The sequence below is a fragment of the Bubalus kerabau genome, chromosome X, assembly GCF_029407905.1.
Source record: "Bubalus kerabau isolate K-KA32 ecotype Philippines breed swamp buffalo chromosome X, PCC_UOA_SB_1v2, whole genome shotgun sequence".
Classification (NCBI taxonomy): domain Eukaryota; kingdom Metazoa; phylum Chordata; class Mammalia; order Artiodactyla; family Bovidae; genus Bubalus; species Bubalus kerabau.
The window spans coordinates 130,001,879-130,027,435 of record NC_073647.1 but is presented as its reverse complement, the minus strand read 5'-3'; the positions used below and the strand labels follow the sequence as shown (position 1 = coordinate 130,027,435).

The following is a 25,557-nucleotide window of genomic DNA, read 5'->3' as shown; positions in this document are numbered from 1 at the left end:
GACAGTGAAAGGACTCAGCCATACATATACACATATCCACTCTCCCCCAAACTCCCCTCCCATCAATACTGCCACATAACACATAACCAAAATAATTAAGAGTGATAAATAAAGGAGACAAATAGATAATGCTCAGTAACCATATGATAATCTGCATGTGCAAAATCAGACACCCTCAAGTGATCAAGGGCTTACAAGATTATCTGGTGCTATCCTTCTATGTAGAAAGTAAATATTTTATTGTTTGTACTAAAAATATTTTTTTCAATTTATTTTTTGGCTGTGCTGGGTCTTAGCTGTGACACTCAGGACCTTTGCTGCCATGTCTGCAGGCTCTTAGTTGTGGCATGTGAGATTTTTAGTTGTGGCACATGAACTCTTGGTTGTGACATGTGGGATCCAGTTACCTGACCAGGGATTGAACCCAGGCCCCCTGCATTGGGAGCACAGAGTCTTAACCACTCGACCAACAACAGGAGGGTACTGAAAGTAAAGATTTTTAAACTACCCTAAATCTGGTGGCTCAGATGGTAAAGAATCTGCCTGCAATGCGGGAGACCTGAGTTCAATCACTGGGTCGGGGAGATCCCCTGGAGGAGGGCAACCCACTCCAGTATTCTTGCCTGGAGAATCCCCATGGACACAGGAGCCTGGCAGGCTACAGTCCATGGTGTTGTAAAGTGTCAGATATGACTGAGCAAATAAGCAGACACCCTAAATCTGGCTGAAGAGAAGGAATATATCAGCTCCTTTTCTCTGACAGCATAACATCTTTCCCGAGTTCCTTGATTTCCTCTGCGTGTTCCTAATCTTAGATTACTTTTGGGACCAAGACCTGTTTTCTCCAACATTTGCTAGAGGTTAACTGTTCAATGTCTGCAGGAATATGCATTTTCCAGGAAGCCTTTAATCAAGTGACAGATGTTGATATGGGAACCTCCATGAAGGAGGGCTGAGGAGACAATCACCACTGAATATAGTGGTCATCCAAAGACTAAGAAGTGGAATGTTAGATGAGTAGAAGGCAGAGACCCAGGTTGTAGTAGATGTAGTATGTTGAGCAAAAGGAATCCGAAAGGACTAGAGTTGCATCCCCACTGTCTGTTCTCAGAGGCCCTGATGGACTACGATCACATGAAGATCACCCTGACTTCCCACTTGGAATTCTCAGGAGACTAGGACCTTGACGTAGGACAAGCAGCTTCATAAAGCAGAGAGTGGAGTTACAGGATTCGTCATGAGTCAATGTGAGGACCTGAAAGTGAACTCATGGTAGCACACACTATTAGGAGGCCCTGGAAAATCACTGATGCTGTGGTCCCCAGGAAGCGCTGGGCACAGATGTCAGGTTGATTTCAGTCTGGAAAGTCTCAGCGAGGTGAGGCCTTTGTCTAATAGGATCAGCCTGTTTCACAGAGGGACAGACCTGAACCCAAGGAGGACCTCACATGCGATGCTGAGTATTAGACAGGACCCCTGGAGAGGGATCCAAACACATTTCTGTAAATTCTAAGCCCTGAGAGACCCAGAAGAGCTACTTCTGAGTGGTCCCCTCATTCAACCTGTGTGATCTTAGGGAGGACAGGGCCTCCTCTAGCAGAATCGGACCCCAGATCTGCAGAGGGGGGCATCTTGACCATAACCGGACTTAAGGTGAGGACCATCAGTGCTAGTGAGAGGGTCTCTCCCCCTACGAGGGAGGCTCACTGAGTGGCGCCCCCTCCTGACAAGCAGAGATGCTCAGAGCAGCACCCTGACTCCCAACACTAGGGACTTGGGAAGGCGAGGGCTTCGTTTGGGAGCTGGAGGATTCGGGTTCATAGAAGGAGGTGTCCTGGGCTCTGATACACTGCACAAGGAGGACCCAGGGATGGATGAATATTGAGCTATCGGGTTTCCGTAGCACCCCGCCCCTGCCCCCTGCCCCTGCCCCGCCCTAGGAGACCCCACGTACGAACGTATGCAGGGCCCCTCTTTTCCGCTTCTGAGGCGAGGAGCCCGACTGCTGGCTGCAGCGTCTGTTCAGCGGAGATTGTGTACTGGACTCGTCCGGAGCCAAGGTGAGGACCTGAATGTAGCTGAAGTGAATTTCCCAACCCCTCCCTGTAAGAAAAGTGACCCAACCGCATCCCACCCCTGCAATCTGCAGTGTAACATGCCCTGTCCCGAGTTGTGGGCCGAGGAGCCATCTTGTTGCCTCGTGGAGGGCCAGTGGCGGCTCGGGCTGCTTTGTTGAAAGAGGATGGACTCTTTATGCGTTGGAAGTGGTATTTGCCCTCAACAGGTGAAAAGATGGGGCTTTCAGCACTCACAGGGCTATCTCCTTCCAAACTGGTGGCTGCACAGAAGCCATTCCTGGCCACCAATGCTGCAGTGCCCTGGAGCAGTGGCCCCCAATCTTATTGGCACCGGGGGACCGGTTTCTTGGAAGACAGTTTTTGCATGGGCTGCAGTGCAGTGTGGGATGGGGTGTGATGCAGTGGACAGAGGAGGGTGGGGTGGCATGAGGGTAGGGTGGGGTAGGCTAAAAGGATGGTTTCAGGATGCTTCAAGCTCATTACATTGTTTACTTTATTTCTGTTGTTATTACATCCCCTCCCGCTCAGATCATTAGGCATTAGAATAAGAAGGTTTGGACCCCTACCATAGGGGTCCAAATTACCATAGAGTAATTCAGGCTGAGAGAACCCGTCATTTTTGCATGGTGTGCGGGGGCTGGCGGGCGTTGGAGATAAGGGACGTTCAGGTAGAGAAAGGCCTTTATATAAAAGGATATGGACCTAGAGGGTATTATGTATGTTAAGTTAAATGAGTCAGAAAAAACGAAATACTACATGATTTCACTTCTGTGAGGAATCTGAAAAACAAACAATTGTAGAAGCAAGAGAGAAAAAACAGGTGGTTGATGGGGGTTAGGTTTAGGGGTGTGGGGGAGAAGAGAAATAGGTGAGAAAGGTTAAGATGTAACTACCAGTTACATAATAAAAAGCAATGGGTGTGAAAGGTAAATAAATAAAGACATAGAATGATAGATAAGGTAACCCCATTAGGCATAGGGAGGAGTCTCAGCCTTAGAAGGAGTCAAGCTAGGACCTTCAGTGCTAGTCAGCAGGCCTGGCATCCAAGCGGATTGCTGCACTAAGGAGCAACCCTGCTCTCAGATCTGGGCATCCCCAAACAAGGTAGCTGGATATGGAGCCCCCAGCATCTCCTCTAGCCACTCAGGGAGGTGAGAGCTTTGCTCTGGGGCATGCAGACTCGGGTCAGCAGAGGGAAGACCCCAAACCCTACCCAAACTGGAGGCCAGAATCCTGAGTGAGGACTGAGGGAGCCCCTGACTCCAGAACTGGGGCAGGGGGTGGGGGTCGAGAGTGCTGCCCTTGTGGTTAGCAGCATAGCCCCAAATCATTTTTGGCGGGATGTGGCTCACTCTGTCAGCTTGGGTCCTCTTGGGAAAGGTGAAGACCTTTCACAGGGTCTTGGGCTCAGGTCTGCAGAAGGCAGAGTCCCAGGAAGGATGCGGAGTCGAGGGGAAGATCCATACACGGTAGAGAGAGCCACATCTGATGCCGCCTCAGCTGTCAGCCCTGGGGGTCCCAGGGAAGAGCTGGCCAGTTCTGGTGCCCCTGACTTCTGCCTGTGGGGTCCGAGGGAGATGAGGGCCTTGGTTTCAGGTCCTCCTGCCCAGGTCAGCAGAAAACGAGGAGTCCTAGGCCATGACAGATGTTGAGGCACCAATTCTATGTGAGGAAGGAGACAACTGACTCCCCCAGAACAGAGGAGCCCACACAGAGTGCCACCTCTGCCGTCACCCTGGGAAGCCCAGTTAGAGCTCTCAGGCAGAGATGCCCTCTCATTTTCTCCAAGGATGGTTTCATGGACTTTCAGGTTTGACTCTGATGGGTGAGGCCTCATTCAACATAGGGAGGAAGCCCGGTTCCTAAAAGGAGTCACAGTGGTAACACTGAATGAACATGTGAGAACCCCACCCAGAAGGAAGTGAACCACATAGTCGCATCACTCCTCTCAGACCTGGGAGACCCAGGCATGGGGACCAGATGGCCCCCACTTGCTTCTGCCCAGAGCCTCGCAGGGAGGTGAGGAACCTCGATGATGGGGGTATGGGTTCAGGTCCACCACTGGAGCATTTGCAGCTAGTACCAGGAGCCCAGAAAAGGACCTAAGAATTGAGGGACCATCCAGCTACCCCGTGACAACAGAGGGCAGTGCAGAATCTCTTCCTGACTGTCCGCATCAGGAGTCCACACACAGCTGTAGCTAGAGATCGGGAAAATGTCGCTGCTTTCTAGTGGGTCTCAGGGAGATGGGGGCCTTAGTAGGAGGGGAGAGATCTCAAGTCGAGACAGAGATTTCCTGGTCTTGCCAGGAGTCACAGAGTCACGGTAAGGACCCAGAGAGATGACTTAGATGAGCACCTACCCAAAGCAGTGGGGGCCTGCAAAGTCCCAGTCCCTGTCTGCCCTGGGGCACCTCAGGCAGAGATTGCCAGATGTCACCCCTCACTTTCAGCCCCAGGAACTCAGGGAGATATGGGCCTTGATCTGAGGCCGGAAAACTCAGGGTGGACTAAGGGAGGAACATAAATCACATCCAAGTGAGGTCGAAAGGGGCCAGTGATGACAGAACAGTGAAGTCCCACAGAGTCCAGCCCCTGCTGCCATCCCAGAGATGTCAGGGACAGGGGTGACTAGAGGTGGCTCACACTTTCTTTCACCTTGGGAACCTCAGCGTGCTCAGGTCAGCAGAGGGAGAATTTCTAACATTTGCCAGGACTCACAGAGAAGATGCTGAGGACTGTGGGAAACTCCCAGAATTCCTCTCACTGTCACTCCTTGGTGCCCCCAGGCATAATGGCAGGCAGAAGTGTGCCTCACTCACAGCTAACAGGGAAGTGAGCACCTTAGTCTAATGGGTCAGCAGAGGAAGGAATCTTAGACTCTGCCCTGAGTAAAATCTGGGGACCTTGCATGAGTAGCACCCATTACAGGGCTTCAACCCCCTGCTGCAGCTCTTCAGGCCCCAGAGACCATGGGCGGTAGGGCCAGGTAAGGCCACCCTGGCTTTTCCCATGTGATCTTAGGGAGCAGTTGGCCTTGCTGTGAGGAAAGGTCCTCAAGCCAGGAGAGAAAGGAGCCCCCAGATCCTCCCAGGAGTCAAAGTGGGGACTGCGAATGAGGACTGAAGGTAGCACGCTCCCCCTTCCAGCTAATCAAACGAACACTAGAGTCTTGCCTGATCCTCCACTGAGGCCCCTCATTTCTTTGTGTCATTTATAAGGGAGATGAGGTTCTTCACCTGAAGGGGCAGCACCAGAGGCAGGAGGGAGGGGCCCACACCCTTGGTGTTGACAAGATGAGGACCCTGAATGGTGGAAACTGAGTTCAGGACAGAGCAGGCCCCCAGAACTGCCAGTGCCATCCACCCCTACAGTGTCCACGACTTGGTTCCTTCTCATGGGTCCCAGGGAGCTTAGAGGTGTCACCTTTCAAGTGGCACATGGCAGGGGTCCCGGCCCCACTAAGAGCTGATGTGACAGTTGCGTGTGTGAACGAAGGGACCCAGAAAGGGCCCCGGTCCCAGGATCTTCTGTCAACTGGAGGCAGCCACAGGCAGGCTGTGGCCTGAGGCTGGCACGCGCTCACTTCTTACACAGGGTTCTCAGGGGATGGGCTGACCAAGAACAAGAGGCCAGCGGTTCCTGGAGTAGGGCTTTCAAGGAAACGGGCAAAGCAGCCTTATTCCCTCCATGCTGAAGGAGCTCATTCACTCATCTTCCCTTCTCCAGGTTCCAGCATCACCTACTTTCCTGCCTGCTCCCCTGCCCACTGTGCCTGCTGATAGCCATGCCTCGGGGGCAGAAGAGCAAGCGCCGTGCGCGTGAGAAACGCCGCCAGGCACGCATGGAGGCCAAGGATCTCGGGAATGCTCAGGCTGCTGCCACCCCCACCCCTACCTCTGGGAGTACGCCCCCGGGCTCCCCCCCTGCTGGTGCAGGCCAGAAGCCTCAGGGAGCTGCAGCCACTAGCTCTCCTGTTGCAGGGACTTCACGCCCAAGATCTAAAGCACGTGGCAGGCGCCAAGTTGAGGAACGTAAAAATTCTTCCCAGGCCTCAACCTCTGCTACGACCGCTCCTCTAGGTCTTCTGACCAAGAAGGCAGGAGTGTTGATGTACTTCATGCTACAGAAGTTTAAGATGAAACAGCCCATTAGGAAGATAGATATGCTGAAGATTGTCCACAAAGTGTTCAAGGCACAGTTCCCTGAAATCCTCAAGAAAGCCACTGATCGCATAGAGCTGGTGTTTGGCCTTGAATTGAAGGAAATCAAGCCGAATGGTTACTCCTATACCCTGGTCAGGAAGGAGCACCTCGCCAAAGATGGGGTGCTGGGCAGTACCTTGGAGGTGCCGAAGAATGGGCTTCTGATGCCTCTGCTGGGTGTGATCTTCCTGAATGGCAGTTGCGCCTCTGAGGCAGAGATCTGGGACTTCCTGAATGCTCTGGGCATCTATGATGGAAAGATGCACATACTCTTTGGGGAGCCCAGGAAGTTCATCACTGAAGAGTTGGTGCAGGAGAAGTACCTGGTGTATCGTCAGATTCCTGACAGCGATCCCCTGAGCTATGAGTTCCTGTGGGGCCCAAGAGCCCACGCTGAAACCAGCAAGATGAAGGTGCTGGAGTTTGTGGCCAAGATCAATAGTACCGTCCCCAGTGCTTTCCCGTTCCATTATGAGGAGGCTTTGAGAGAAGAGGAAGAGAGAGCCAAAGCCAAATCTGCAAGCAAGGCTCGTGGTGCTGCCAAGGCCACTGCCCACTCCAAGGTCCCACCCAGCGATCCATCCAGCCCCCAATGAGGTCTCAGGCAGCTTCTTCACTTTGACCAATACTGCCAACCTTTTTAGTAGTGAGAGGATAAAGTGTGGTTGGAAAGGTCATAATATACATCTTTTTTGTGTTCCTGTTTTACCCTGTTACCTTTCAAATGTTTCTTTTCCTATAATGTTTGTTTAGATTCAGAATCCAAGTTTACAAATGAAACGGATCACAGTTTTGTTGTTGTCTGTCAGATCTAAGAGTAAGAGTTTGTAGTGTAATTCAAAAAATCCTTGCATCTTTTTGGGATACAGAACAAGATAACATAGCTTTGGAATAGGAATTTTCTTGGAAATGTGAAAGAATGCCGTGGTTTTAAAACAGATGAAAACGAAGTAAGCTGTAGTCAAGTTTTGATTTATGTTATTCACCTTTGTCTCTCTCTCTATAACATTCAGTAGTACCCTTAGCAATGCACTTAGATGTTGTTAGCTTATTCAGTAATGGCAATAAAAATAAACAATAAGAAACTGCATTCCTTGCTTGGTGGCTCCTTTATTCCCATCTTTACTTGAGCATCTGCTTTTCAGAAGGTTCTGTGCTGGTGGGGGTGATGCAGAGATAAAGGAGACCTTGCAACTGCCTGTAGATGTCTTGAGTATATGAGCAGTGATTCCATAAGGAAGGTGGTGTGATGATCTAAGACAAGTGACAAAAAGCAGGGAGGATGCTGGGGAGGGAGTTGGGATGAGAGCAGTGAGGTATAAATTCTCAGCCTTTATTCTCTTAAACCAAAACTTTGAGGTTTGGTATTTTGGCCAAGGTCAATGGTAACATCCCCAGTGCCTTCACACCCCATTACGAAGAGGCTCTGAGAGAGGATGACGAGAGAGCCCGAGCTGCAGTCCGGGTATATAGTCCTGCCAAGGCCAGTGTGTGCTCCAAAGTCACGTCTAGCAGTCCCTCCAGCCCCTAGTCAGGTCTGAGGCAACTATTTCACTGTGTTCGACCAACACTCCCAACCTTTTAAGTTGTGAGAGGCTAAGGTGGGGCTGGAAAGCTAATCATAATATACATCTTCTCTGTCTTCCTGTTCCTTCGTGGGAGGTCATTTTAAGTTGGCTGCGTGGTGGGCTGGATGAACCTGTGATAATGGTGAGCCGGGCCCAGATCCCCAGATGGTGGCCCTCAAAGTTGGGAGGCTGAGACTGAAATGCGAAGCTTCCCTGAACAGTTACCCTGAGATTGTGAGTCAGCCAGAGGGAATCTCCACCTGGGGGAAAGAACAGAAGGTATCCAGTGCTCCTGCCCCAGTGCAGGTGAACACAGTCCACAAACCAGGTGTTTGATGCATATTACTGTCTCCTTTGTGATGGGATGTTGAGACGTCACTGTGCTGGCACTCTGGGCCCTGAACGGAAGGAGCCCCAGCACACTCCAAACATGAGGGTATCTCGAGTGTAATCTAGTAGACCTCCTGAGCGGGGCTAGATTTTAGTGGTGGTGAAATACATGAAAATCGGGGTGTTTTGTCGGGAGGACTTTGGGAGGCAGGGGAATTACTGGTCCTTGACACAAATTCTATAAGGTTTTGCGTTGCATCCTGGTAAAACACTTGCCTCTAAATTCAACAACATATTCTCAGATAGAGAAAATTTACTTAGGGTTACTTGTTTAGTTGCTAAGTTGTGTCTGACTCTCTGTCGCCCCATGGTCTGTAGTCCACCAGGCTCCTGTGTCCATGGAACTTTCCAGGCAAGAATCCTAGAGTGGGTTGCCATTTCCTTCTCCAGGGGATCTTCACAACCCAGGGATTGAACCCGCATCTCCTGCTTGGCAGCTGGATTCTTCACCACTGAGCCACCTGGGGAAGCCCAATGATTACTTGCTAAGCAGCAGTTTGATTGACTCAGCTTTCTTTGTTTAGAAGACTGCATAGTCTCTAGCTTCTGCTGGATAAAGAAAAATTTCCATAGATGAGGGTAGTTTCTTATGCAATGAAAATAATCATCATCATAACTACCAGGCATGAAATACCTAAACATTGCCAGCCGCAGTGCCACATGCTTTATATGTTCCATATGTTCTGATACTTCTGTAAGACAAGGCTTATCAAACTCCCTTAGGACACAACTTGCAGTTTTCTCAAGGCTGATAAAGTGACAGAACTGAGTGTAGAGTCTGGTCTGAATTGCTCTAGAGTCCATACTGTTTCAGTCCTCCCAGTCTGAGGCTGACTTTGTGTCTATTCATTTCTCTTCACACTGCTCCATGGTGTCTCTCAGGCAATAGGAAAGAGGAACTTATAGCCAGAGTACTAAAAGCAGCCTGAAGGTGAAAATGAGAATGAAACCCCATTTAGGGGTTGTCTGGGGGCTTGTTTCCCTGGGATCCTTCCGCCCCTCACCCCAGGGATCTTGGAGAACTGACCACCTGGGTCACAGCACGGGTGTCCGGTCCCAGTCTGTTCCCAGTGACAGCGCCCTTCCCTGGGTCTTCCCTGGTGAGCCCTGTGCCCTTGTCTCCAGACTGGAACCTCACTTCTGGCCAGCTGTTCTCTGCATCCTCCTCTGGACGGTGGGCTCTGCTTGCAGAGGAACAGACCAGTCAGATGCCCCACCCTGCCTGACTCAGAGCGTCCCGACTCTCCGCAGGTTCCTCACCCAAAACACCAGGACCACAGCTGCCCTTTCCCCATGAGGGGTCACTTCCGGCAGAGAGGTTCGGACACCTCCTCATCCCCACTGGCTGCCCCCACCTGAAAACCAGCAGTTTTCCAATCTGCTGGTGACTAGGGTCTGATTTAGCACAGAAACTACTGGTCGTTGGGCTTCCCCAGTGGCTCAGCTGAAAGTGCATCTATTATTACATCACTATTTTTTTTTTACACCCGGGTGGCTCAGATAGTAAAGAATCCACCTGCAATGCAGGAGACCCTGGTTCGATCCCTGGGTTGGGAAGATTCCCTGGAGAAGGAAATGGCAACCCACTGCAGTATTCTTGCCTGGAGAATTCCATGGACAGAGGAGCCTGGCATGATCCAGTCCATAGGGTCACAAAGAGTCAGACACAAGTGAGCAACTAACTCTAACATTTACTAGTGGTGTGATCCTGGGTAACCTCCTTAACCCCTTTGTGCCTCTTACCTGTAAAATTTCCATTAATAATACCTAACTATAAGATATTTTGAGAATTGCATGTAAGGTAGTCAGTGTAGTGCCCGTGAATTCATAAACATTTTATGTATGTGTTAACTATTATTTTATTATCAAAGCATTCCATTGAGATTTCATTTTGCATGTTGAAGAATTAATTGACATTTAATACAGCAAGAATGTGGGCCCTATAGATAACCTTAACACTTAAAATGTAGAAATAATAACCTTCTGAGAGGGAATTTGTCACATTGGTAGTCCCTAAAGCACTATAGGATGATTAATATTAATTAAGTCAATAAAAAGTGTTAATGTTTAAATATTAGCCATGGTTATCAGAAAACTTTATTAGCCTTAACACTTCATTCCCCATTTGTATAGGATGTGCTTAAATGCTCAGTCGTGTCCAACTCTTTGCAACCCCATGAGTTGTAGCCCTCCAGGCTCCTCTGTCTATGGGATTCCCCAGGCAAGAATACTGGAGTGGAGTGCCGTTTCCTCCTCCAGGAGATCTTCCTGACCCAGGGATCAAACAAACCCATGTCTCTAATGTCACCTGCACCGACAGGTGGATTCTTTACCACTGGTGCCAGCTGAGAAGCACCTCGTATGGGATAAATGAGGTAATTAAACAGATTTTATTTTGTGTCATTAGTAAATAACTAAGCTGTGATGGACTGAGGAACTCAGCTTTGACTACATCTTGGACTAAGTGAAATTTAAGGATTGTTTGATATCAAAAAGTGAAAGTCACTCAGTTGTGCCCCACTCTTTGTGACCCCATGGGCTATACAGTCCATGGAATTCTCCAGGCCAGAACACTGGAATAGGTAGCTTTTCCCTTCTCCAGTGGATCTTCCCAACCCAGGAATCGAACCCAGGTCTCCCACACTGCAGGTGAATTCTTTACCAGCTGAGCTACAAGGGAAGCCCAAGAACACTGGAGTGGGTAGCCTATCCCTTCTCCAGCAGATCTTCCCAACCCAGGAATCGAACTGGGGTCTCCTGCATCGTGGGAAGATTATTTACCAACTGAGCTATCAGGGAAGCCCTTGGTATCAAAAGATACCTCTTAATATAATTTTTATAAATTTGAGAAGAAAAGAGATTGTGATGACCTCTTTCAAGAGTAATGTGGAAGAAGGACTGGAATACATTGGAAATGCTGCATAATCATAGCATTGTTTTCATGTATACTTTATAGTTTTTAAGTGATTTTTAGAAATAATTATTTATTTACTTTATTTATTTATTTGACTGCACTTCTTAGTTGTAGCATGCGGGATCTAGTTCCCTGATCAGGAATCGAACCCAGGCCCTCTACATTGGGAGCACTGAGTCTTAGACACTGGATCACCAGAGAAATTCCTTTAAGTGGTTTTTAAACTCAGTTTTTTCTAGCTGAAACATTTTATGTGATAATAACTAGCTTCATAACAAATTAAATTTTTATTTATACAGATATTTAGAATTTATGATTAGATGTGTGCACTTGAACCAGATGGACTTACTCTATTTTACATCAATAAATAGTTTTGGAATTTGGTACTTTTGGATATGCATTATCTTTTTTCAAGTATTGGGTTGGCCAAAAATTTCATTCAGGTTTTTCCGTAATTGTATAATTATATTGTAACTGTGTGGAAAAACCCGAATGAATATTTTTGGCCAACCCAGTATGCTGTATATCTGACACAGCTTCCTGTTTGACTCTATTGTTGTATATTATGTAAAATGACATTTAGTTTGCTTCCCATTGATTAGAATCAATGACATAAGTCATAATTATGTCCTGGAATCATATGTATTTCTAGTCTGCCCATATTTTAAGTTAAATAGGCAATGAGAACTAGCCTAGAAAGGTAAATATCCTCTATCATTTATTTCCACTTAAGAAAGGGCACCCAGAACTCTAAAATCAACTTCATAACCATATACATATAAACAAAATAAAAGTTGTTTGTAAGTTGGGGTCTCTTGTACTAAGGGGAGATACTAAGATAACCTTGGGGAACACATGTATACCTGTGGCGGATTCATTTTGATATTTGGCAAAACTAATACAATTATGTAAAGTTTAAAAATAAAATAAAATTAAAAATAAAAAAAAGAAAAATATAGAGAACTAAGGCAAGGATAATTCAATCAGGATTTATAACATCACCTCAAGCTATCAAGCCAAACTACAAGAATAGTACACTGTAATGTATATATGTGTTGTGATGCCAATTCCAATTTAAATTAATTGTACATTTTATTGATCTGATGAGTGCATTTGTTAGCTAAAGCTAAAGAAAATGCAGATTTTCTGTTTGACAGTTATGATTGAGATACCCCCTAAATTGTTTGGATTTACTGGTTTAATAATTCCACATTTGGGAAACTGTGGGAAGGTCTCTTTTTTGAACACTGATGCATACGAAACTGTTGTGACTATTCTCTCCTTAGTAAAATATTCCACAGCCTTGGCTTCTGCATTAGTCAGGATAATCTAGATTATGCTGTTGTTCAGTCATTAAGTCATGTCTGACTCTTTGTAACCCCATGGACTGCAGGATGCCAGGCTTCCCTGTCCTTCACTATCTCCTGGAGTTTGCTCAAACTCGTGTCCATTGAGTCAGTGATTCTGTCTAATCATTTTGTCATCTGTTACCCGCGTCTCCTCCTCCTCTCAGTCTTTCCCAGAATCAGGATCTTTTCCAATGAGTTGGCTCTTTGCATTAGGTGTCCAAAGTATTGGAGCTTCAGCTTTTATTGGAGAAGCAAAAGGCAAACCACTTCAGTATTCTTTCCTCAAGAACCTGATGGACAGTATTAAAAGGTTATGTTGGAGTGTCAAATTAGTCCTGAAATCTCAGTGTTTTACCTCAACAAAGCTTTATTTCCCAACAACACTACATGTTCAGTGGACATGGGGTAGGGAGGGGCATTTGGAGATTTTCTCTGAGACTTCCCTATTCATTGAAGCAGAGGAGAGTGGCCAGGGAGTCTTTAAAGGGCTTTTCTCTGACTCAGCAAAACCCATCACTTTTCTCCCATTTCATTGGCTAGTCATATATCCTTGGTTAGCAAGGGGTCTGAAAATTGTGGCTTTCCATGTGCCTAAGAAGAAAGAGTATAGGATTGGGTTTGGTGAGCATAGCACTGTCTCTGCTACAGTTTTTAAGACACTGAACTATCCTGGTTCTTCTACCTCTCAATCTATTGTTTTCTACAACTCCTCAATGGACTTATCCTTTTCCATGTCATCTCTTGGGAAACTAGTGTTCCCCAAGTTACCATATCTAGCCCACTATTTTTTTTCTCCCTACAACTATCCCCAGGTAACTTCCTCTAATCCTCCAGTTCTATGAACTATCTGCTGCTAACTTCCAGATCTTTTATCCCAAGTTCTGACCTACCCACAAAGCCTGAAACAGAAATCCAGCTCTGATTGATTCAAGGGTATTTCCAACTCAATGTGAAAAAGTATAAACACATGATTGTTTTCCAAACCTCATTCCTCTTCCTGTTTCCTTTGTCCCAGTTAGTGGCAGCATCATATTTCCAAGTCTAGATTCCTCCCTATCATTCCCACCTTTTAATTTTGTATGCCATTTAGCTAGGCTAGGGTGCTCAGTTGTTTAGTCAAGTATCAGTCTAGTTATCCACTGTGAAGATCTTTCATAGATGTGACTGATTAATAGTTAAATCTGTAGGCAGATTACCATCCATAGTGACTGGGCCCCATGCAATCAGTTGAGGGCTCCAAGAACAAGAACTGAGTTTCCTGAAGGAATTTATAAAAATTATACATGTGTATATATATATATATATATATATATATATACACACACACACGTATAATTGTGTTTATATATAATTGTGTGTGTATATATATACGTATGTATAATTGACTATACACACACATGTGTGTGTGTCTGTGCATGTGTGTGTATAGTCTATTGGTCTATTTCTTTGGAGAACCCTAACTAATATACTACCATCAGTTCAGTTCAGTCACTCAATCATGTCCGACTTTTTGCGACCCCATGGACTGCAGCATGCCAGGCTTCCCTGTCCATCACCAACTTCTGAAGCCTACTCAAACTCACGTCCATCACGTTGGTGATGCCACCCAACCATCTCATTCTCTGTCATCCCCTTCCCCTCCCACCTTCAGTCTTTTCCAGAATCAGGGTCTTTTCAAATGTACCACCATACATAAATGGAAAAGTCCCACCAAATATGCTTCCTAAATATTTCTTCATCCTGTCCATACCTATTGCCAATGCTCTTATTTGGAGCTCTTGCCATTTCCATCCTAATTAACTGAGCTAACAGTTCTGATATTAACCAGCAACAGTATCTTGAAATTATTCATTATTTTCATGGTAGTCATAGTTTCTTTGTCCCCTCATTTATTGTTTAGCTTTATGTTTCTCACAGTTATATCCATTCCTTCCTGTTTGCTGCTTCTAATGCCCTTCTTTTCTAAGTGATCAGCCAATATTTTTTAGATATCTAGTTTTTTTAAGAAGCATATTGAGTTAAAATCAAGAGTTTTCTTGTGAATGACCTGAATGGTTGTCCTGTGAGTTGAGTGCATTTGTTTCAATACAGGGTCACTGGCTGCTCAAAAGCCATGCCTAATTACCTGCTCTACTGAGACATTCCAGCTGGAATGTTTGGGATGCTGTTACATTTACTCTTGATCGTGCCACCAAATTTTTAAAGTTTGTCTTTGACCGGCAAGCTGAGTTACCTTAAATCGGTAGTCTACAACTTCTTCATTTTTACTTCTCAACACATCTGTTGATCTTTCTTACTTCTCTACTGAAACACCTTTCACTATCATCACTAGGTATCTCCTGGGTAATAAATTCATCGAGCACTTTAAAATATAGTGTTTATTTTTTCAGCTTTATTAAGGTATAATTGACACATAGGAATTGTATATATTTAAGATGTACAATGATGTTTTGATAGAGTATAGACTGAAATAATAATCACAATAAACTAATTAACATATCTACCACCTCACATAGTTACCATTTTCTATTTTTAACACAAGTGTTATGTGTCCACTACAGTACAGTCGACATTTTTTAAAAGTTTGATACAGATACTGAACTATCACCTATAATTCCATCCTGTAAAGATAACAATGAACAGTTCAATTGAATCATTGTTAATAATATGATGCATTTTCTTTCAGAAATACATACATTTATGACAATAATATATATTACAGAATTGCAATAAAGTGCCATAAAGCAGATAGGTATCTTTCTTTTTTAAAAGTAATACTTTTAAAATCATAATACATGTATTACCATGTATTATTTTTCTAGTATCAATGAATACTCTGTACATTGAATTATGCATTTTATAGATAACTTTATGAGTAAAGCTATTTCTCTACCTTAATCAAAATTTTTACATCTATGAGAACCTCTTTATTTATATGTCTGTTATTACAGTAATATAGTACTGTTTTAATGATTAAATATTTAAAATACATTTCAAAATGCAGTAGGTAAAGTTCCTTCTAAATGCCCTTCTTTTCAATGTTTTTCAGCTATTTGCTAAATTTATTCTTTCAGGTGGCTTTTAAAATTGCTTTGGCAAATTCCAAGTGAAAATTCAGTTGGATTTAGAGTGGGTTTAAGTTAATCCTACATACTTAAAAATAGCTTCTTTATGCTATTTAAAAGTGTTTTTAACTCCAAGAACATTTTGAGATTTATCCTACTTTAGAGCATTTGACATGGTTGGCTATTCGTCTGTGCCTGAAATATTCTTCCAGGTTGCTTTTGGAATTTTATTCATCATCAGTTTTATTCTCATCTTTTTGGATCTTTCTTCTCATTCTTCTTGTGGTCTTCCATTTTGGAGTCTCATCCTTAAGCATTAATGTCTTTTATCTCTCCTCTGTTTTCATCATATAAACACTCCTGGAAGATCTAATTCTTTCCTATGGCTTCAGCCACTATCTGGATGCTAATATCTCTTAACTCAAAATTTCCAGACTTTCTAGACTTCATGTCCTGTCAACTAGTCCTGTAATACTGGGACCTTGGCTGCTTAAATGCCTTGCATAATTACCTCCTCAACTGAGATGTTCTAGGTAGAATCCTATAAGACATATTGACTTAGATGTCTGTCAGATACTTAAAATGGAATCTGTCCCCAAGTCTAGACTCACAGTCTTATCTTCACCAACCAGTTCTTCCTCTTCTCTTTTCTTTTACCTATGAAAATCCCACCACCACACTATGTTACCCGTTCCAGAAAGCTGGCAATCACCAGTAAGTCCATCTCCTTCAGACTTTTAGTCTTTCACTGAGATCTAACATATCTATAAATATAGATGTCTTAGTAATCTACCACCAAACTAATGCTGCACAGTATACCACCTCAAAATGTATTGGCATCCAACAATAAACATATTCTCGGAAGCACAGGTCTGTGGGGTTTGGGGACAACTCTGCTTCAGGCTGGGGTCTGCAGATTTGATTGAGGTCTTCCCCAGTGTGTTCATTCTGAGGTCCAGGATAAAGGGACAGCAACACCCCACAGATAGTTTTTCTCATGGCAGATCACTGGAGCCCAGGAGGGTCAAGCCAAAAGAAGCAAGTATTGAATTGGCAAAAAAGTTCATTTGGGTTTTTCATAACATCTTACAGAAAAACCTGAGCAAACTTTTTGGCCAGTCCAATCTATATCAAGGCTCTGCTCACATAATATCCACTAATATTATATTGGCCAAAGCCACCAACCCTAATGTCAAAGTGGCACCTAAGTACACAGTGCCCAACACAAAGCCATAGGATGGATGTATATATGTAGTTATTTGGGGGAAGTAGAGAATTAAGGGCTTCCCAGATGGCTCAGTGGTAAACAATATGCCTGCCAAGCAGAAGATGCAAGTTTGATCCCTGGGTTGGGAAGATCCCCTGGAGATGGAAATAGTAATCTACTCCAGTATTCTTGCCTGGAGAATCCCATGGACAGAGGAGCCTGGCGGGCTACAGTCCATGGGGTCACCAAAGAGTCGGACACGACTTAGTGACTAAACAACAACAAAAGAATTGAGATCAATTATTCAACCTACCACAACCTGATTATAATGGCCAAATTCATCCCATCCTCCACATTCCACTGCTAATGCTTTAATTTGTATCTCTTAATTTCTCCCCCACATTAGTGAATACTTTCAACTATTATCTATGATTCCATCTTTGCCTCCATTCAATGAATATTTCAGACACATGTCAGAATCATCTTTATACAGCACAAGTTAGATTGTGACTCTAACGCTTAAAATCACTGTGAATCAGGACAATGTATATGTTCCTTTGCATGTCATGTAAGACCGCTGTTCTCCTGACCCTAGGCTAGTCTCCTTTCCACAACTCTGAACCCACACACCATCTGGTTATAATGAACTACTTACCATTCACTAAACAAATTCGAGAGACAATTCTGCACTTGGAAGATCATACTGCCAGTGGCCCAAAATGTCTGACATAAAATTGATGCTAAAAATAAATGTTTGATAAAATAATAATTGTAAAAGACAACGTCCTGACAACATCATTTTCTCACTTACTAGACTTTGTTAGCCTAATTAATTAAGTAACAAACTGACCAACTTGGCCTCTGAGCTCTTTCTGAAACCCTGACAAAATAGCATTTTTTCTTTTGTGGCCTTTGCTGTCTGTATGTCACATCTCTTCTCATTTAGTTATCTTAATTCTAATATCTTGCATCATTTATATTCAGCTTATTATCCTGAAAATCTCATCTCAGATGACCTGTTAAATTAGAACAAATTCAAAGGGAATGAAAATGGATGTTTCTATCATCACATAGTAATGAACATACATACTTTGGGGGAGTAAGGGTTTAAAAACCCCAAAGTAGCATTGGGAGCCAACTATCCATTAGGGAATTTATGGAAATAAAACACTACCGTGTTTATCTGTGGCTCTACATGGTAGAATGGAAAGCACATCATCTCTGGAGACAGTCTGGAATCTGTACCAGCTTTGGCACTTTCATTCATCTAATAAATAGTGTGGAGTTACCTCCTAAATGCCAGTCAGTATACTAGTGGATACCAAGGTGAACAAAACATACATACTCTTATAATCCAATGGGAAAATTGAATATGATAGATTTGCCAGTATTCATTTTCTCTGTGCTGTGTGCTCAGTTGCTTCAGTCATGTCTGACTCTTTGCCATCCCATGGACTGTAGCCCACCGGGCTCCTCTGTCCATGGGGATTCTCAAGGCAAGAATACTGGAGTGGGTTGTGATGCCCTCCTCCAGGGGATCTTCCCAACCAGGATCAAATTGGCATCTCTTATGTTTCCTGTTCATTTTCTCTACCTTATGCAAATAGAAAAAGTTCAGTTTCCTTCTCCTTTCGAAGCTAGATTTTGCCCTGTGACTTGCTTTGTTCAGATGAAATATGGGTATGTGTCACCTACATGGAAAGGCATTTAGTTGTCAGTGCTCAAGTCTCAAGCCATAACTTCCCTCAGTGTAGCAATCCTAGAAATACATATTGATTGAGAAAGCAACAGTATTGGAACTGCTGTCAGCAGGAATCCATCAGTAATTCCCATGAGCAGTACCTTCTTGCTACTTTGCTTTGAATACATATAGTGTAAGGGAAAAAAAAAATCAGTTTAAAGCCTCTACTATTTGGGGAATGTTTGTTACAACACTGTAACAGATACTAACCTGACAGATACAGAAAGTCAGTCAGTTCAGTCACTCAGTCCTGTCCAACTCTTTGTGACCCCATGGACTGCAGCACACCAGGCTTCCCTATCCATCGCCAAATCCAGGAGCTTACTCAAACTCATGTCCATAGAGTTGGTGATAGCAACAACTTAATAAATACTAGTTTCTTTTTCTCATAATCTCCTAATTGGTTTCTGACAAACTATTTCTTTGGCATTTCCCAGAAAGTTCCTAGATGTCTGTCCATCCTTCTCAATCTCTTCCAGCGGCCACCCTTAGCCTTGGGTCAGAAGATGATGCATTGTCTTTTCAATGAGCTACAGGAAAATAATTCACTTCTACCCATTGCTGAAAACTGACCTTAAATAATTTTAAACTGATCATTTTTAAGATCTTGTAGACAAACTTTCAAAGAATAGTCTCCTCGAATCACTGCAGGTTCTTGAAACCCAATATGTCAAAACAACTTATGGGCTCCCCCCCAAACCAGAGTGTCCTTCAGATTCATTTCAGTAAGTAGCCCTACTGTCTACCCTGTAGCTAATGTCACTAACATAGGCATCATCCCTCTTCCTCATTGTTCCCCAAACTATAACCAAGAATCAACATCTGTTGATTCTTTTGTTAAATATTATTTAAAATCTTCCCAGTTCTCTTAAATTTCACTAAACTGTCCTCACCATCATCTCTCTCTGATTTCTTCATTAGTCTTGTGGTTAATGATTTCCCTGTATTTGCTTTTATGCACCCTTTCCAATCTTTTCTTCCTCAGTTTTTTAAAATATTTATGTATTGATTTATTTATGACTACACTGGGTCTTCACTACTGAGCATGGGCTTTTCTCTAGTTGTGGTGAAAGAGGGCTGCTCTTTGTTGCAGCGTGCAAGCTTCTCATTGCAGTGGCTTCTCTTGTTGCAGGGCACAGGTTCTAGGTGTACAGCTTCAGTAGTTGTGGTGCGTTGTTTCTAGAGTGCAGGTCAGTAGTGGCACACAGGCTTAGTTGTCCTGCAGCATATGGGATCCTCCCAGACCAGGGATTGAACCCCTGTCCTCTACATTGTCAGGCGGATTCTCAACCACTAGAACACCAGGGAAGCCCCTTTCTTAACTTTTGAGGCTTGTATTACAGCACTAACATTTTTATTCAATTTTGAGTTTTGATTTCATGAATTTTAAATGGGACAGAGGTTAGATGGCATCATCAACTTGATGGACATGAATCTGAGCAAGTTTCAGGAGTTGGTGATGGACAGGGAAGCCTGGCGTGCTACAGTCCATGGGGTTGCAAAGTGTGACGCGACTGAGCGACTGAACTGAAAAACTGAAAATTACATAGTCCTTGAGATATTTTCCAATGATCCCATTCTGATTTTTGCTCTAGCACTTTGGATTCTTGGGATTAGTGTAAGAATCTTCCACAGTCCTACTTAGAGAATCCTGGAGTAGATTCAATGTCTGGAGGATTTGGGTAGAAAAGGAAAACAGCAGCATCATTTCTCAGTCTTACACAGCCAGGTGGCAGTGTTGCTTCTTGGAAGATAGTCATCAGAGGTTTGTAGGTCTGTAGGTTTAGGGCTTGAGCCTTAGCATTTATTTTATTATTCTGTTGAATCCGATCTACTGGCTCCTTATTCCTTCCCAGTCATGTTGCTGGAGCAGCAACACGAGCCTGGTTCCTTAACTTTTTCAAATAGCTTTATTTTGTTTAACACCTCTGATAGCCTCAATGAAAAATATTTCTCTGAAAGAAAGATTGTAGAAGGAAGAATTAAAATATAGTTCCTGACTGTTCTTCCTATGGAAAGGCTCATTTTCAGGGAAGCAATTGCAGTGTCATTACAGAAGATTCTGCGAAAACTGCAGCACAAGATACTTTAAACATTTCAGTCCATTCCACGTGACTGCAGGGCAATTAATGAAATCCAGATTAATCAGAAACTTGCTAGGCACCAGTGTGATTTGACTAACAGCCTGGGAAGGTACAAAATAACTGGGTAATGAAGTGGATCCGACTATAATGTTGAAGACTGCTCCTGGGATTGTAAAGAAACCCATAGTCTAGACAGATGCTGTATCTTATGGACAAGAGATCTTTACAACTGGAAATATATTGTATCTTTCCTATCTGATTCCGTTTCATGCCCCCCGTGGACTAAAGATTGAAAGGCAGCATTAGAGACGGGAATATTTTAGGAAACTCCAGGTCCAATCTGATATCCATCATCAGAGGTGGAGGAGGTGCTCTGTGTTACTCTAGGACTTCATCACACATCATCTTATCTGACCCTCATAAAAAATAAATCCTGTCTCAAGCAGGAAGAATAGTTCTCACTCTCACTTTTTCATAGGTGATGAACTTGAAGCTCCAAAATGTGAAATGTGAGATTGGAATGTAGTTACCCACAGATGGAAAGACAAGAATTCTTGCATTAGTGATGCTCTGGGAGTCACCAGTTATCTATACCCAAGCTGCAGCTGCAAAATCCTCTCTCTAGTTTTGCTTGGGGAGAGTGGGAAATTCCATGCCCATATTATTAGGCAGATCATCAGCTTTGTGAATGATATGAGCACGTTTTTGTCCGGGTGAAGTTCTCAGAGATAAATAAGTGCAAACATCATCCACTGCTTATGAACTGTGACAAGAAGAGTTAGCCTTAAACATGAGGGAAGTCGGTGTCTACCTATGTGGCAAGATTCAGGAAGCAGTCAGATGGCTTCTTGTCCTTCTCTGATTCAAATAGATCTCTGTCCCTACCATTGTAATTTTCCCTAGAGGGACTGCATTGACAGAATTAAAGATAGATGGTATAGTCCTTTTTTTTTTTTTTTTAAGGAGACTTAAAAAATTTTTTACCCATTTATTTGACTGCACCAGATCTCAGTTCTGGCATGACCAAGAATCGAACCCAGGCCCCCTTCATTGGCAGTGTGAAGTCATAGCCACTGAAGCACCAGGGAAGCCCCAGTAGATTAAATAGTCCTTACAGGGCGGCATGAGGATGCTAGACCAAATGAATGGCTGAGACATTTGGCAAAAGAAAAAGCATAGAGACAGAAAGCAAATTTCTAGGCTTTGAGACAAGCAAAGTTTAGTTCAACTTCCCCATGAGGAATTACCAAGTAGAAAAAAATAAAAAGCAATAGCAATAATAATAAAATGTATTCCTTAGGAATAGCAAGGCATTATACTGGGTGACGTGAGCAATAGAAATGGGAAAAAAAATAACACTGTTGTATCCTCAAGAAATTTAGAATTTACCTTGAAGGATAACACATGTGTTTGTGTAAAACCACACCTAACTGTCTGAAGTGACACACTGCAGGTGTGAAATGTCTGATGACAGAGCAGAGATGTGCTCGAGCCCAGCAATACAAGAGACTGTTGTTTGCCTTTTTCTCCTTAATGTTTATTTTGTGATTTGGGTCACATGGGCATTGTTCTGAGGTTAGAATTTAATATTTCAAAAGAAGATGGATAAAAGTTGAAAACTGTTATCTATTTCTTAACACTAAAACAAAGATATAAAGATAATGTGACTCCACTCTCATCTCTCCAATCTTAACTATAAACCATATAATGCAGTCAGGGAGAAGTGATTGAATGCCAGTCATGTGGGAGATGCCCTGTATTTGTGTAGCATTTAAGAGGTTACAAAAAACACATGCATGTTTATATTCTCTATGCATCCTCATAATTTCTCCACAAGATAAGTGGACCAGAAATTACTCTGGCAATTTATGGCGGAGACTATTAAGCATACTGCCAAACTCAAACATCAATTTAACCACACTGATGCTCAATGGATGGTTCTGCCATCAAAGGCCTTGGCCTCATAGGAGTGAAGACAAAGTCATGCATGTGAGGAGAAAAAAAGCTACAGAAAGATAATAAAAGTAAAAGGCACTAGACTATGAATCAGAACATTTTGGTTTATACCTTGATCTGAGAAAGTAACTTGATGTCCTGGGACCCTTTATTTTCATTCATAAAACTAGACAATAGCTTGCTTCAAGGAGTTACTTATATATGGATAGGCTTTAAAAACAATTATGTATTAGTCACTCAGTCATGTCCAACTCTTTGCAACCCCATGGACTGTAGCCCACCAGGCTCCTCTGTCCATGAAGTTTTGCATAAATCTATGGTATTAAAAGGAAAAAAAGAATAAAGAAGTATGAAGAGAAGTGCTAAATGAAATGCTAATCATAATAAAATATTATATATTTGTATTGTACATATATATTATGTATAAACTTATTAAAATATATAAAATTTTGATTAATTGCTACAAGAACTTTTGAAGTTGGGATTATCCCATTTTGCAGATAGGGAAAACTGAGGTTTGAAGATTTTTAATCAGTTGCTCATGTTTACATACTTGTAAATTTCAGGGCTTGGATTTGAACTAAGACATTTTTACTTACAAGTCTTTGTATTTTCTTATGCACCTATGCCTCTATTTAAAGTGAAAGAAAAGTAGTGAAAGTGTTAGTCATGTCCAACTCTTGGTGACCCCAAGGACTTAAGCCTGCCAGGCCCCTCTGTTCATGGAATTCTCTGGGCAAAAATACTAGAGTGGGTAGCCATTCCCTTCAGGGGATCTTCTCGACCCAAGGATCAAACCTGCATCTCCTGCATTGGCAGGTGAAATCTTTACCACAGTTGTGGTTGTTGTTCAGTTGCTAAGTCCTGTCTGACTCTGCGATCCCATGGACTGCAGCACGCCAGGCTTCCCTGTCCTTCACTATCTCCTGGAGTTTGCTCAAACTCATGTCCATTGAGTCAGTGATGCCATCCAACCATCTCATCTGTCATTCCCTTCTCCCCCTGCCCTCAATCTTCCCCAGCATCAGGGTCTTTTCCAGTGAATTGGCTGTTTGCATCAGGTGTCCAAAGTATTAGAGCTTCAACTTCAGCATCAGTCCTCCCAATGAATATTCAGGGTTGATTTCCTTTATGATTGACTGGTTGCATCCCCTTTCTGTCCAAGGGACTCTCAAGCACCACAGTTCAAAAGCATTAGTTTTTCGGTGCTCAGTCTTCTTTATGGTCCAACACTCACATCCATACATGATTACTGGAAAAGCCATAGCTTTGACTATATGGATCTTTGTCAGCAAAGTGATGTCTCTGCTTTTTAATATACTGTCTAGGTTTGTCATAGCTTTCCTTCCAAGGAGCAAATGTCTTTAATTTCATGGCTGCAGTCACCATGCACAGTGATTTTGGAGCCCAAGAAAATAAAATCTGTCAGTGTTTCCACATTTCCCCATCTATTTGCCATGAAGTGATGGGACAAGATGCCGTAATCTTTGTTTGTTTAATATTGCATTATAAGTCAGCTTTTTTACTCTCCTCTTTAACCCTCATCAAGAGGTTCTTCAGTTCCTCTTCATTTTCTGCCATAAGAATGGTATCATCTGCATATCTGAGGTTATTGATATTTCTCCCAGAAACCTTGATTCCAGCTTGTGATTCCCCCATCCTGGCATTTTGCATGATGTACTCTGAATATAAGGAAAGTTTTCACTACCCTGCAGATTGGATAGTATTTATAGGCAGAAAATGAATTATTCCCATCAGAATAGATGTAAGACTGACAATGTATAGAGGAAATTATTAACCAGTCACACTGGACAAAAAGATGTAAGATAACAGGAAACCCAGTTGGCAGAGGACCATTTTATGAGGAATTAAATGTCAAAATTTTGACTCCATGTGTATCTTGATGTAGAGTTTGCGTACATCTAAGGATTCTTTGTAAGAATAGCGATGATAATAGCAAATATTTGTTGAGTGCTTGCTGTATACCAAGTACTAAGCTAAACCCTTAGCATACATCCTCACTTTTCATGCTTCTTACAAGTCTACACAGCAGTACAATTATTACCTCAATTTTTGTGATGAAAAAGATAAGGATTATAGAGTTTAAGGGAACTGCTAAAGCTTATACAGATAGTATGAGACAGGGATAGGATATGAACTCTGTTCATTTCAGGAAATGCCCTTATTTCTATATATGCCCACATTTATTCTCTCATCCAATATCTGCATTTTCCTGTTATGCTTGCTTAAATCATAGGCATTCCTCAGCATATTTATTTCTAAAATAGTAACAATTTAGCATTTTTTTTAATTTCTTGAGCCAAGCACAGTCCTGTGGCAATTGGTGGCAACATGAATTGGAGTTTGGGATCAATATCTTTAAACTGCCCCCCACATGAACCTCTGGCAGGGTCACCACCAGCCACTGCCTACCATTTGCAATGGACAGTACGCTACTGTGCTCTCCCCGGTTCTCCGAACTTCTCTATCTAAAACCAAAGAAGAGATGATTTTCCTGGTTTAAAAAATTATAGAATATTTAGGGTATAATTTTATGATTCTCTATCTTTGATAATGGTCATCTGAGTTAAATTCACCCATTCCAGTCCATTTCAGTTCGCTGATTCCTAGAATGTCGACATTCACTCTTGCCATCTCTTGTTTGACCACTTCCAATTTGCCTTGATTCATGGACCTGACATTCCAGGTTCCTATGCAATATTGTTCTTTACAGCATCGGACCTTGCTTCTATCACCAGTCACATCCACAGCTGGGTATTCTTTTTGCTTTGTCTCCATCCCTTCATTCTTTCTGGAGTTATTTCTCCACTGATCTCCAGTAGCATATTGGGCACCTACTGACCTGGGGAGTTTCTCTTTCAGTATCCTATCATTTTGCCTTTTCATACTGTTCATGGGGTTCTCAAGGCAAGAATACTGAAGTGGTTTGCCATTCCCTTCTCCAGTGGACCACATTCTGTCAGATCTCTCCACCATGACC

At 43.1% G+C, this 25,557-nt stretch overlaps 1 protein-coding gene across 1 annotated transcript; it reads left to right on the top strand.

Annotated features, from left to right (window-relative positions):
* The first annotated feature begins 3,166 nt into the window (after positions 1-3,166).
* Positions 3,167-7,358, top strand: MAGEB1 (MAGE family member B1). The gene is made up of 2 exons (XM_055563887.1): positions 3,167-3,229; positions 5,807-7,358. The coding sequence occupies exon 2, from the start codon at positions 5,865-5,867 to the stop codon at positions 6,876-6,878; it is 1,014 nt and encodes a 337-aa protein (XP_055419862.1). The 5' UTR covers positions 3,167-3,229; positions 5,807-5,864; the 3' UTR covers positions 6,879-7,358.
* The last annotated feature ends 18,199 nt before the right edge of the window (positions 7,359-25,557 follow it).